Here is a 13,511-nt window from a genome sequence, read left to right on the forward strand (position 1 = left end):
TAGTTCTTTTTAGTGGGGTCTTTGTCTAGTTTTGGAATCAAGGTAATGGTAACTTCATAGAATGAGTTTGGAAGTTTTCCTTCCATTTCTATTTTTTGGAAGAGCTTCAAAAAAATAGGTGGTAACCCTTCTTTAAATGTTTAGTAGAATTCTCCTGGAAAGCCATTCTGGCCTGAGCTCTTGTTTTTTGGGAGATTTTTTAATACTAATTAGATTTCTTTGCTGGTTATGGGTCTGTTCAAATTTTCTATTTCTTCCTGTTTCAGTTTTGGTAGTTTATATGTTTCTAGGAATTTGTCCATTTTTTCCAGATTGCCCATTTTATTGGTGTATAATAGCTCATAAGATTCTCTTATTATTGTTTGTGTTTCTGCAGTGTTGGTTGTGATATCTCCTCTTTCATTCTTGATTTTAGTTATTTGGGTCTTTTCCTCTTTCTGTCTTTCTGTCTGTCTTTCTTTCTTTCTTTCTTTCTTTCTTTCTTTCTTTCTTTCTTTCTTTCTGTCTTTCTGTCTTTCTGTCTTTCTGTCTTTCTTTCTATCAAACTGCCTAAGAGTTTATCAATTGTGTTAAATCTTTTAAAGAACCAGCTCCTGGTTTATTGATCTGTTCTACTGTGGTTTTTTGTTTGTTTGTTTGTTTTGTTTTGATAGCATTTATTTATGCTCTAATCTTTGTTTCCAGTCTTCTGCTGGTTTGGGGTTTTATTTGCTGTTCTTTATCCAGCTCTTTGAGGTGTAAGGTTAGGTTGTGTATCTGAGACCTTCCTTCCTTCTTTAGGAAGTCCTGGATTACTATATACTTCCCTCTTATGACAGCCTTTGCTGCATCCCAGAGGTTTTGGCCTTGGTGTTATCATTTTTCATTGGCTTCCATGTACTTTTTAATTTCCTCTTTAACTTCTTGGTTAGCCCATTCATTCTTTAGTAGGATGCCCTTTAGTCTCAAGTATTTGTTATCTTTCCTAATGTTTTCTTGTGGGTGATTTTGAGCTACATAGTGTTGTGGTCTGAAAATATGCACGGTGTGATCTTGATCTTTTGTACTTGTTGAGGGCTAATTTGTGTCCCAGTATGTGACCGTTTCTGGAGAATGTTCCATGTGCACTGGAAAAGAATGTATATTCCACTGCTTTAGGATGAAATGTTCTGGGGGCACCTGGGTGGCTCAGTGGGTTAAGCGTCCGACTTCGGCTCAGGTCATGATCTCACCGATCATGGGTTCAAGCCCTGCATCGGACTCTGTGCTAACAACTAGCTCAGAGCCTGGAGCCTGTTCAGATTCTGTATCTCCCTCTCTCTCTGACCCTCCCCTGCTCATGCTGTCTCTCTCTCTTTCTCTCAGAAATAAATAAAAACATTAAAAAAAATTTTTAAAAGGATGAAATGTTTTGTATATATCTGTTAAGACCATTTGATCCAGTATGTCATTCAAAGACATTGTTTCCTTGTTGATTTTCTGTTTAGATGATCTGTCCATTGCTGTAAGAGGGGTGTTGAAGTACCCTACTATTATGGTATTATTATCAATGAATTTCTTTATGTTTGTGATTAATTGATTTATATATCTGTGTGCTTCCACATTTGAAGCATAAATGTTTATAATTGTTATGCCTTTTTGGTGGCTAGACCCTTTAATTATGATATAATGCCCTTCTTCATTTCTTGTTACAGTCTTTATTTCAAAATCTAGATTTTTTTAATATAAATATGGCTACTCCAGCTTTCTTTTGGTGACCATTAGCAAGACAGATGGTTCTCCATCCCCTTATTTTCAATCTTAAGCTGTCTTCAGGTCTAACATGTGTCTTTTGTAAACAGCATATAGATAGATCTTGTTTTCTTATCCGTTCTGTTACCCTATGTCTTTTGATTGGAGCGTTTAGTCCGTTGGCATTTAGAGTGAGTACTGAAAAATATGAAAGATATGTTGCTGATAGAGTTGGAGTTTCTGGTGGTGTTCTCTGGTCCTTTCCAGTCTTTGCTGCTTTTGATCTTTTTTTTTTTTCCTCTCCTCAGAGAGTCCCCCTTAAAATTTCTTGCAGGGCTGGATTAGTGGTCACAAGCTCCTTTAATTTTTGTTTGTCTGGGAAACTTTTGATTGCTCCTATTTTGAATGACAGACTTGCTGGATAAAGAATTCTTGGCTGCATATTTTTCTAATTCAGCACACTGAATATCCTGCCACTCTGTTCTGGCCTGCCAAGTTTCTGTGAATAGGTCTGTTGTGAACCTGATTTGTTTTCCCTTGCAGATTGAGGACTTTTTCCCCTTGCTGCTTTCATGATTCTTTCCTTGCCTGAGTATTTTGTGAATTTGACCATGATATGCCTTGTTGATGGTCGATTTTTGTTGAATCTAATGGGAATTCTCTGTACTTCCTGGATTTTGATGTCTTTGTCTTTCCCTAGATTAGGAAAGTTTTCCACTATGATTTGCTCACATAAACCTTCTATCCTTTTCTCTCTTCATTTTCTGGGATCCCTATGAGTCTGATGTTAGTCCTTTTTAATGAGTCACTTAGTTCTCTAATTCTTATTTCGTGCTCTTCTGCTTTACTCTTCCTCTTTTTCCGCTTCATTACTCTCTGTAAGTTTGTCCTCTGTATCACTGATTCACTCCTTTGTTTCATCCATCCTTGCCACTGTGGCATCCACTCAGGATTGCAGCTCAGTTACAGCATTTTTTATTTCATCCTGACTAGCTTTTACTTCTCTTATCCCCACAGAAAGTGATTCTAATCTATTTTCAACCTCAGTTAGTATTCTTATTATTGTGATTCTAAATTCTGTTTCAGACATCTTGCTTGTATATGTGTTGATTAAGTCCCCTGGCTGTCATTTCTTCTTGTTCTTTCTTTCGGGGTGAATTCCTTCTTTCACCATTTTGAAGGAAGAAAAGTTATTAATAAAGTAAAAAAAAAATAAAATTAAAAAATTATAAACAACACAAAGAAATCAAATAAAGGATGCTAGATCCTAGGCATGTTTTGGTCTTGTTGAACAAGATAGAGAAAAAAAGGAAAGACAAAAGAAAAGAGGGGGAAAAAAAGGAAAACATTTAAAAATTTGAAAAAATGGATACAATAATATAAATAAAATGAAATGGTGGAAATAAAATAGAATTTTACAAAAAGGTAAAAAATATAGTAGGAAAAATTAAGGAAAAATCTTCTTAATAAAAATACAAAAAAAATATTTTCTCTTTCTGTATTCAAGAATAAGAAAGAAAAGGAAAAGGAAAAAAAATTACATAGATGGACCAGCGAACGGAATCAAATACAATTGAAATTACATCCAGTTTTCCCTAGAAGTCAAACTATGAAGCACTTTATTGTCAGTAAACTAAGAAAGCAGAAAGACTTCTGTGTCAAGAAGGCAGTTGGTCCAATTGTGCAGGGCTTAGTGTAATGGCTCCGTTCTCCACTAGATGGCGCTGCCTAGCTTACTGGGGTGGATTGTTGTGACGCATGTGGGCGAGCATGCGCATATGCTGGAGGGGTGAAAACAATGTCATCCAGCTACCCAGTGTCTCCTATCAGAACTCTGTGCTCTCCCTAACCTGCAGCCTCTCCTTTGTCTCTTTCTGTCCACTCCCTGATTCTACACCCTCTGTGACCAAGCCATCAGGTTGCCGGGTGGCATCTCCCTCGTGAGTTTTATCTCAGATGGGTTTTTGTTTCCCAACTCCTTGCTTCTGAGGGACTGTGGTTATGACCCAATCTGACCCTCTGGGTGAGGTTCTCACTGAGCAATGGCCAGGTGCTGTCCATCCCTAGGAATGTTTGTGAGACTGCCACTGCCGATGCCCAGCGACTGTGGCAGTCTGCCGCAGAAAAAGTTCGTGTGATCATGTAGCAGCAATGTTTCAGGGATTATGGCAAATTACAACACACATCTAGCACCAGGCTTCAGCCTTAATATCCTCACTCTAACACCAGCAAATGTGGCCATTCTCCAGGGTCGACCGGGACCTTTGCCTTTGTGGAGGCTGCACTGCCTCTACCAAATGTCCTCCCAGCAGGGAACTGGCTCTCCCCATGTGACCCAAGGACCCCTGGGACCTTGCTTTCTGGTTCCAGGGATTTGCCCTTTCCCCCAGAGCACTGCCAAGTATAGAGCTGCAGTTTCAGACTATGTGCTCCACCTGTTTGTAGAGTCTTAATGGAATTTAAACCCTCTACTTTCTCCTTTCTCACTTTTTTGTTCAGTCCCTTGCAGCTGTTTCTACCCTCCCTTTTTCTCTTCAGCTACTTTTTTTTAAAGGACAAGTTTATTTTTTTATTTTTTTGTTTGTTTTTTATTTATTTTTGAGACAGAGAGAGACAGAGCACGTGTGGGGGAGGGGCAGAGAGAGAGGGAGACACAGAATCTGAAACAGGCTCCAGGCTCTGAGCTGTCAGCACAGAACCAGATGCGGGACTTGACTCACAAACTGTGAGATCATGACCTTAGCCGAAGTCAAACACTTAACCGATTGAGCCACCCAGGTGCCCTTCTCTCCAGCTACTTTCAGGGTGTGCTTTTCCCATACTCTCCCCCCACCCCATCTCCATCCTCTCTCCACAAACAAAAACGGCTCCCTGCCCTCTGCGGCTTTTCTCTCCCCCAGTTCACCTCTCTGCACCACGTACCTTCCAAGTTCTGTGGTTCAGGTTGTGCATATTGTTGTGTTAATCCTCAAATCAGTTTTCTAGGTGTGCAAGATGGTTTAGTGTTGATCTGGCTATATTTCAGGGACAAGAGACCCACAAAAAACTTCCATGCTGTTCTGCCATCTTGTCCCCTCCCTTGTAGTTCTCTTCTTTAGTGGAGTCTTTATTTGATTTTGGTATCAGGCTAATGCTAGCCTCAGAGAATGAGTTTGGAGGTTTTCCTTTCTATTCTATTTTTGGAATAAACTGGGAAGAATAGGTATTAACTCTTCTTTAAATGTTTGGTAGAATTCTCCTGGGAAGCCATTTGGCCCTGAACTTTAGTTTGTTAGGAATTTTCTGATTACTGTTGCTATTTCTTTGCTGGTTATATATCTGTTCAAATTTTCTATTTTTTCCTGTTTCAGTGTTGGTAGTTTATATGTTTCTAGGAATTTATCCATTTCTTCCAGGTTGTCCAATTGTTGGCATATAATTTTTCATAATATTCTCTTATAATTGTTTGTATTTCTGTGGTGTTGGTTGTTATTTCTCTTTTCTTATTTGTGGTTTTATTTATTTGGGTCCTTTATCTTTTCTTTTTGATAGGTCTGGCCAGGAGTTTATCAATATTATTAAAATTTTCAATGAACCAGCTCCTGGTTTCATTGATCTGTTTAAAAATTTTTTTAGTTTCTATATCATTTATTTTTGCTCTAATATTTAGTATTTCCCTTCTTCTGGCTTTAGGATTCATTTGTTGCCCTTATGCTAGCTCCTTTAGGCATAAGATGTGGTTGTTTATTTGAGATTTTTCTTGCTTCTTAAGGTCGCCTTATAGTGCCATATATTTTCCTCTTAGGACTGCTTTTGCTGAATCCCAAAAGTTTTGGACCATTGTGTTTTCATTTTCATTTGTTTCCATGTATTTCTTTATTTATTCTTTGATTTCCTGTTTGATCAATTCATTTGTTAGTAGCATGTTGTTCATCCTCCATGTATTTGGGCTCTTTCCAGATTTTTTCATTGGGTTGACTTCACATTTCATAGCATTGTGGTTGGAAAAGATGCATTGTATGATTTCAATGTTTTTATATTTGTTGAGGCCTGATTTCTGACCTAATATGTGACCTATTCTGGAGAATGTTCCATGTTCACTTGAAAAGAATGTGTATTTTGCTATTTTAGAATGGCATGTTCTGAATATATATGTGAAGTCCATCTGGTCCAGTGTGTCATTCAAAGCCACTGTTTCCTTATTGATTTACTGTTTACATGATCTGTCCATTGATGTAATTGGAGTGTTAAAGTCCTCTATGATTTTGGTATTATTAGTGATTAGTTCGTTTATGTTTATTACACACACACACACACACACACACACACACATATTTGAGTGTTCCCATGTCAGGTGCATAAATATTTATAATTGTTATATCTTCTTGTTGGATTACACCTTTTATGATTATATAGTGCCATTTCTTGTATCTTTTTACAGTCTGTTTTAAAGTCTAGTTTCTCCCATGGAAGTATTGCTACTCTGGCTTTCTTTTGACATCCATCTGCATGATAAATGTTTCTCTCTCCCCTCACTTTCAATCTGCAGGTGACTTTAGGCATAAAATGTCTTTTATAGGCAGCACATAAGTGAGTCTTGTTTTTTTAATACATTCTCACACTCTTTGTGTTTTGATTGGAGCATTTAGTCCATTTGCTTTCAAAGTAATTATTGATAGATCTGTATTTAGTGCCATTTTACTACTTGTCATTGTGTCTGGAGGTTTTTTTCTGATCCTTTCTTGTCTTTGCCACTTTTGGTCTTTCCCCTTAAAGAGTCCCCTTTAATATTTCTTGCAGGGCTTGTTTATTGGTCACAAACTCCTTTCATTTTTGTCTGGGAAATTCTTTATATCTCCGTCTATTCTAAATGATAGCCTTGCTGGATAGAGTATTCTTGGCTGCAGATTTTTCCCATTTAGCACTTTGAATATATCATGCCACTCCCTTCTGGCTTGCAAAGTTTCTGCTGAAAAATTTCCGGCTAGTCTTATGGACTTTCTCTTGTTAGTTACTGTCTTTTGTCTTGCTTCTTTAAATTTGTTCTTTATCATGATATTTTGCCAATTTAATTACAATATGTTTTGCTGCTGGTATGGTTTTGTTGGTTTTGATGGCAGTTCTCTGTGCCTCTTGAATCTGGAGAGGTGTATTTTTTCCCCAGATTAGGGAAGTTTTCAGCTATCATTTCTTCAAATAAATTTTCTGTCTCCTTTTTTCTCTCTTCTTCTTCTAGGATTCCTATACTTTGGATGTTATCATGTTTGATGGAGTCACTGAGTTTCCTAAGTCTATTCTCCTTTTGTATAATTCTTTTTCTCTGTTTTGTTCAGCTTGCTTACTTTCCATTACTATATCTTCTAGGTCACTAATTTGTTCCTCTGCTTCTTCCATCCTGCTGTTCATTCCATTTAGCATATTTCTTATTTAGTTTATTGTGCCCTTTATCTCTGCTCTTTGTTCCTTATATCTTTATTAAGAGTTTCACTCATGTCTTTCACTGTTTTCTCAATTCCAGTGAATCCTCATAATCATTAATTTAAATTCTCTATCAGGCATGTTCCTTTTATCTGCCCACACTTTTATCTGGCTATTGCCTTGTCCTATTCTTACAATTGGGGTAAATTTCTTTGTCTCCTTCTTTTGTCTGCCTCTCTGTTCTGTTTTTGTGTGTTGAGAATGTCAGCTACTTCCTTTGCTCTTGAAAGTAGTGCCTTTATGAAGAAGAGGTCCTGAAGTGGCTTGCTGTGCCGTGTCTCCTATGCACCAGAACCTGGTACTTCAGGAGAATATCCTTTGTGTGTTGCTTACATCCTGCTTTTGTGTTTGAACCACTCTTCCTTTTAGTCATCTTGCACTGACTCTCTGTCTGTTGTGGACTGTGTTTATTCTCTGTAGCATTAGTGAGACCCAGACAGGGGAGCTCTTAGGGGTTGTGCCCACTGGGGACCTTGGGGTGGAGTGGCAGTTTCAGCAATTTGCCCTGTGCCACTAGTCCTATTCTGGATCCCTCAGAGTGCTGGGGCATCTGAGGGCTGGGGTTTATGGTGGGAAATTGTATGAGGCTGGGCACAGCATATGGTGATAGTTGGGCGTGGGTTGGTCAGGTGTGTAGTGGTGGCTGTGCACCAGTAGCTGGGCAGAGCTTATATGCAGCTTGACAAAATTTTCCCTGGGCCTGGGGCTGAGGCTAGCAGGCTTGGAGTGTGGGTGTCCTCAGGAGAACTTGTGGGCATGGCACATTGCTAGCAAGTTAGTTAGCTAGTGTCTGTGCAGCTTGGCTTCCTGCAGATGGCCCTGTGTTTATGTTGGGGGATGGGGGAGCAAAGTGGCACCTGCCATCTGCTTTGTCTTTTGTGAAGTCCCCCAACATGCTCTGAAATAAGTATAAACAGCTATGTCTCCTGTTTGTCCTTGGTGTTGGGTAAATTGCCATTTTTTTATATTGCTTCTCTGCACAGGCTGTTGTGTCTTTAAGGGCAATGATACAGCTATCACTAGCCCTTTGGGCTTGCCCAGTGTTGAGCCAGCTAGCAGTTAAAGCCCCAGGTTCCAAGTCCCACTGGTTATGCAAACTCATGGAATTCAGCCCCTCTGGCTTTTAAAGCCAAACTTTATGGGGATTTGTCTTCCCTGTGTGAACTCCCTGGTCCAAGGGCCTATTTCTCTGCCCTCTCTGCATATGCAGCTCCCTCCCTCCTGTGGGCTGTCTTCCTCCATCATTCTGACCTTCCTATTCTTTCAGATGCAGCCTCTTCTCTATATTTAGTCGTGGAGTTTGTTCTTCCAGTCTTTGGATCACTCTCTGGTTTATTGACTTGAATGTAGATAATATCTATTTGTAAAGATGGGATGCAGTGAGCTCAGGGTCCTCCTATTCAGTCATCTTCCCAAGCTCCCCCATTATCAGCTATTTATTAAATGGTGAAAAGACAAACGATAGATGTTATTAATCTTTGATACTAATCTGTTAAAATAACCTTTTTTTTTCAGCTACCAACCTATAGTTGAATATGTAGATGCTCAATTTGAGGCCTATCTTCAAGAGGAATTGAAAATTAAACGTTCCTTCATAAACTACCATGATTCCCGTATACATGTGTGCCTTTACTTCATTTCACCTACAGGACATTCTTTGAAGTCCCTTGATCTATTAACTATGAAGAACATTGACAATAAGGTGTGTTAGGTAAATCCATTAACCTGTCAGGATTTGGTTACTATTTTGTGATAATATATGATTTGAAGGTATTTGCATACAAGAACTTATTCTTTTTTAATATGGTTAATATATTAAAAGGGATAGCATTGCAACATACTACAGACTTAGTAAGTTAAACAACAGAAATTAATTTTCTCAAAGTAATGGAAAGTAGAAGTCCATGATGAAGATGCTGCCAAGATATTTTTTTCTGAAACCTTTTTTATTGAGTGATAAATGGCCACCTTCCCGCTGTATCCTCGCATGATCTTTCCTCTGTGCACATATCTGATGTGCACAGTCAGATGATTTTCTTGTATGTCTATGTTTCCTCTTCTTTTAAGGATACCAGTTACATTGGATTAGGGCCTATTCTAATGGCTTTATTTTAACTTAGTCACCTCTTTAAAGAGTCTCCAAATATAGTCTTGTTCTGAGATATTGGGTGTTAGGACCTCAAAATGTGCATTGAAGGAGGGATGATGCATTCAAACCATAATAACATTTGATCAATTTCAACCTTAGTTTGCTTTCCAGATAAATTTAATTAGGTATTAGAAAAATAAGATACAGGTTAAAAAATATTAAAATAAAAATTTAAAGGTTTTTTGTGATTAAAGATCACAAAGATTGTGATAATTTGCCTGTATTTTTAAACTTGAATTTATTCTTTATTACTGTAAAACAATCCCATTAACGCTTGCCTGATACCATTGATTGTGTGAAACATGAAGTTTTCATGATTCTGGCTAGTGATCCAAACAGAGGATTCAGAATGCATATGTACATGCATATTTTTTCCAATAGAGGGTAAATACACATATGAAAGAAGCTTATTTCATGAGATTCTTTTCTGTACTTTATGAAGTTGTAGAGAGAACTTCTAAAATTTCATTTCTTTTTATCAAAGAAGGCCTGACTTTTGCTATATATTGTTCAAACTGGAAAATTTGTACCTAATCATATTTGTCACCAAGTTGTTAAAAGAATTAGATTTTTATTTAAAATCAAGAACTGCCTCAATTTCTTTATTACTAGTATATTCAATAGCCTGGGACACAAAGTTTTATTTTTAATCTTATGGGTAGCTATTATCATCAAGAAATTCCCAGATATAGAAAACTGCTATTTTTTTCTGCAAGAACATTATATAAAGGGGTGGGTAACTGTGCCTATGTGTCTGTTGTCTTCTATTCTAGGTTGCTCAGTTCTCTTCTGCAATGAGAGACTTTCATTCCTCAAATCTGAACACCCAATGAATTAACATGGAAAATTTCCATTTGTTATATGTTAAGGATTTACTATAATTAGAGGATAGCTTTCTCAGCAATAGGATCCAAGATATTTATGTTAGACTTAAATCTATCTTAGTAGTTATCTGCTTTTTACTGTGGAAACTACTATTTAAAATGCTCAAGTTAGGGGCGCCTGGGTGGCTTAGTCGGTTAAGCGTCCGACTTTCGCTTAGGTCATGATCTCGCGGTTCGTGGGTTCGAGCCCCGCGTCGGGCTCTGTGCTGACTGCCAGCTCAGAGCCTGGAGCCTGTTTCAGTCTCTGACTCCCTCTCTCTCTGACCCTCCCCTGCTCACGCTGTCTCTCTCTCTCTCTCCTAGAAATAAATAAAACATTTAAAAAAATTAAAAAAAAATAAAATAAAATGCTCAAGTTAGATAAAAATTTGAACATCAGTGTTATATTGAAGCCCTAGGTTTTTTAAAAATTGTACTTTGAAGAATCTAAAACAAAAACAATATACCTAGAACTGACTTTTATGCTTTTATACTATATCACAAACCTTGACATTGCGTAGCTATGATTTAATAAAATATCATATTTTAAAAGTAATAAAATATATTTTAGAATTTTACATATTTTTACTTTCTACAAAGTTTAATTATTAGGATGTAAATGCATGGAGACAGGGAGATCATATTGTAGAACTATGAAGAAAACTTTATGAATAAAATTTCAACCTTCAATATGCAATATGAAAATAATGCTTTTTTACAAATTTGTGAGCAAGATTTTATATACCTTACATATATGTATACATATACATATATATATACATTCAGCCTTTAGAGTATGGTAACAAAAAAAAGGTCGATTATTTGTAGGTGGTCTTTGGAAAATACAAGCAAATACATCTGCAAAGACATGTAGGTAGATCAAGGATCTGTGAAAATGGGATATTGATTAAGATGAATTTACGGAGAAGGTAATGCAAATGAATGTCAGGTAGAAGGACAAAATAAATCTCGTATATAGTTTTGATGAAAGGTCTCTTCTATCTTTTAGCACTCAATAAGAAATCAAGTTGATAATGAGTTAAATGGACTATTTTATTCTACTACTTCTATTTTACTAACTCCAAATGTGTTGAAAGTTTAAGAAAGTTTGAGAAAATAAATTTGAAACTTCTAAACCTGAATTCTGAGAAAAGATTAATCTTTAAAAGTACCGATGATTTTGGAAAGCAATTTTGTGAGGAAGGTATGGTAGGTTTTTTTTTTTTAATCTAGTTGTAAAACTTTATTGTCAGAGTAAGGTTTTGACTGAAAAAAATTCTAGGATTAACAACAAATCCTTAATGGTGAGATTTTGTTTGCTTCTTTATTTACAGGTGAACATTATACCATTGATTGCCAAAGCAGATACAATTTCTAAAAATGACTTACAGAAATTCAAGTGTAAAATAATGACTGAATTAGTCAGTAATGGCATCCAGATATATCAGTTTCCAACAGATGATGAAACTACAGCTCAGGTGAATTCCTCAATGAATGTAAGCTTCTAACTATTGAATATCAATTCTATTTTGTGTGGGAATAAAAATTCAATTTATAAGTAACAATATTAGTAATAAATTGTCACCAGTGTCTGACAATGAGACTTTAAATAAGGTATTTTCCCCCAAAATATATTGTGAGAAATCTTCCCTTCCCTTCCCTTCCCCTTCCTTCCTTCCTTCNTTTTTTTTTTTCTTTCTTTCTTTCTTTCTTTCTTTCTGTCTCTCTCTCTCTCTCTTTCTTTCTTTCTCTCCCCCTCTCTGTCTCTCTCTCTCTCTTCCTCTCTCCTTTCCCTTCCCTTCCCTTCCCGTCCCTTCCCTTCTTCTCCTACCTGTCAGACCTCCTCTCCACCAACACCAAGCAACCACTAATCAACTTTTCTCTATGCAGATTTATCTGTTCTGGAATTAGCATATGAATCAAATTAATAATATTTGGTCTCTTCGTGTACTTATTGGCTATTAGTATATCTTCCCAAGAGAAATGTTTGCTTATAAGCAAATCCTTTTTTAAGGATCTGGAAAATGGGTGGGGGGGGAATCCATTTTTTAATTGAGGTTTTGTCTTTTTATCATTGAGTTGTAAGTTTTTTATATATTCTGGATACAAGTTCCTTCTGAGAAATATGGCTTGCAAGTATTTTCTTCCAAGCTGTTGGTCATTTCCTCACTCACTTTCTTTTTGCTATCATTTGAAACACAAAAGGTTTAATTTTGATGAAGTCTAATTTATCTATTTTTGTTCTTGTTACTTGTATTTTTGGTGTCATACCTAAGAATATTTTGCCAAATCCAAAGTAATAAATATTTATGTTTTCTTCTAAGAGTTTAAAAATTATGGTAGAATACACATAACATGAAATTTACAATCATAAATATTCTACAGTGTACAGTGGAGTGGTATTATACATCCACATTTTCGTGCTCCCATCACCATTATGCATTTACAGAACCCTTTTCTTCTTGCAAAACTGCGATTCTATATCTAAGAAACAGTAACTCCACATTACCCTTTCCTTCAGCCCCTGGAAACCACCAAAATACTTTCTATCTATAAATTTGACTACTCAAGGTACTTCCTGAAAACAGAATTATACAATATTTGTCCTTTAATGGATGTACAAATGTCTCTTTGAATTACTTCAAATATATTCCAAGAAGTGGAATTGTTAGATTTTATGGTAATTCTATGTTTAATTTTTTTAAGAACTGTCATACTGTTTCCAAAGTGTCTGCACTATTTTTCATTATCAGCTACAGTGTTCAAGGATTCCAGTTTCTCTACCTCCTAACTAATGCTTGTAATTTTTTATTTTTTTTAAATAGTGAATCTTAATGGATATGAAGTAGCATCTCATTGTAGTTTTGATTTGAATTTTCCTAATGATTACTTATGTTAAGCATCTTTTCTTGTGTTTTTGGTATTTGTATACCTTCAGTGGAGAAATGTGTACATGTCCATTCTATTTAGTTGTCTACTTTGTTGGTGTTCAGTTGTTCATAATATTCACTTATAATTATTTTTATTTCTGCAATATTGGTAGTAATGTGTCTCTTTCATTTCTGTTTCTAATAATTTGATTCTCCTTTTTAATCTTGGTTGATGTAGCTAAAGTTTGGTCAACTTTGTTTTCAGGGTTTTTTTCAAAAGAACCCACTTTAAATTTCTTTGATTTTTCTATATTTTACTATTCTTTTTGTTATTAATTCCCATTTTAATCAGTATTATTTTGTGCCTGCTTTAAGTGTCTTAAAATGAATGGTTAGTGTGTAGATTTAAAAGCTATCTTTTTTCTTTATAGGCATTTATGGCTATAAATTTCCACCTAGCCA

General features: G+C 36.3%; 1 protein-coding gene across 1 annotated transcript in view; it reads left to right on the forward strand.

The window, feature by feature from the left end:
* The window catches only part of SEPTIN14 (septin 14), a 58,905-nt gene that overhangs the window by 18,291 nt on the left and 27,103 nt on the right, over positions 1–13,511 (forward strand). Inside the window, exons 5-6 of the mRNA XM_077777825.1 lie at positions 8,683–8,869; positions 11,514–11,675. Of these exons, the coding sequence (XP_077633951.1) occupies positions 8,683–8,869; positions 11,514–11,675 (349 nt within the window). The remainder of the gene's footprint in view (positions 1–8,682; positions 8,870–11,513; positions 11,676–13,511) is intronic.

Source organism: Crocuta crocuta, unplaced genomic scaffold (genome assembly GCF_008692635.1).
Source record: "Crocuta crocuta isolate KB4526 unplaced genomic scaffold, BGI_CrCroc_1.0 scaffold217, whole genome shotgun sequence".
NCBI classification, from domain to species: Eukaryota; Metazoa; Chordata; class Mammalia; order Carnivora; family Hyaenidae; genus Crocuta; species Crocuta crocuta.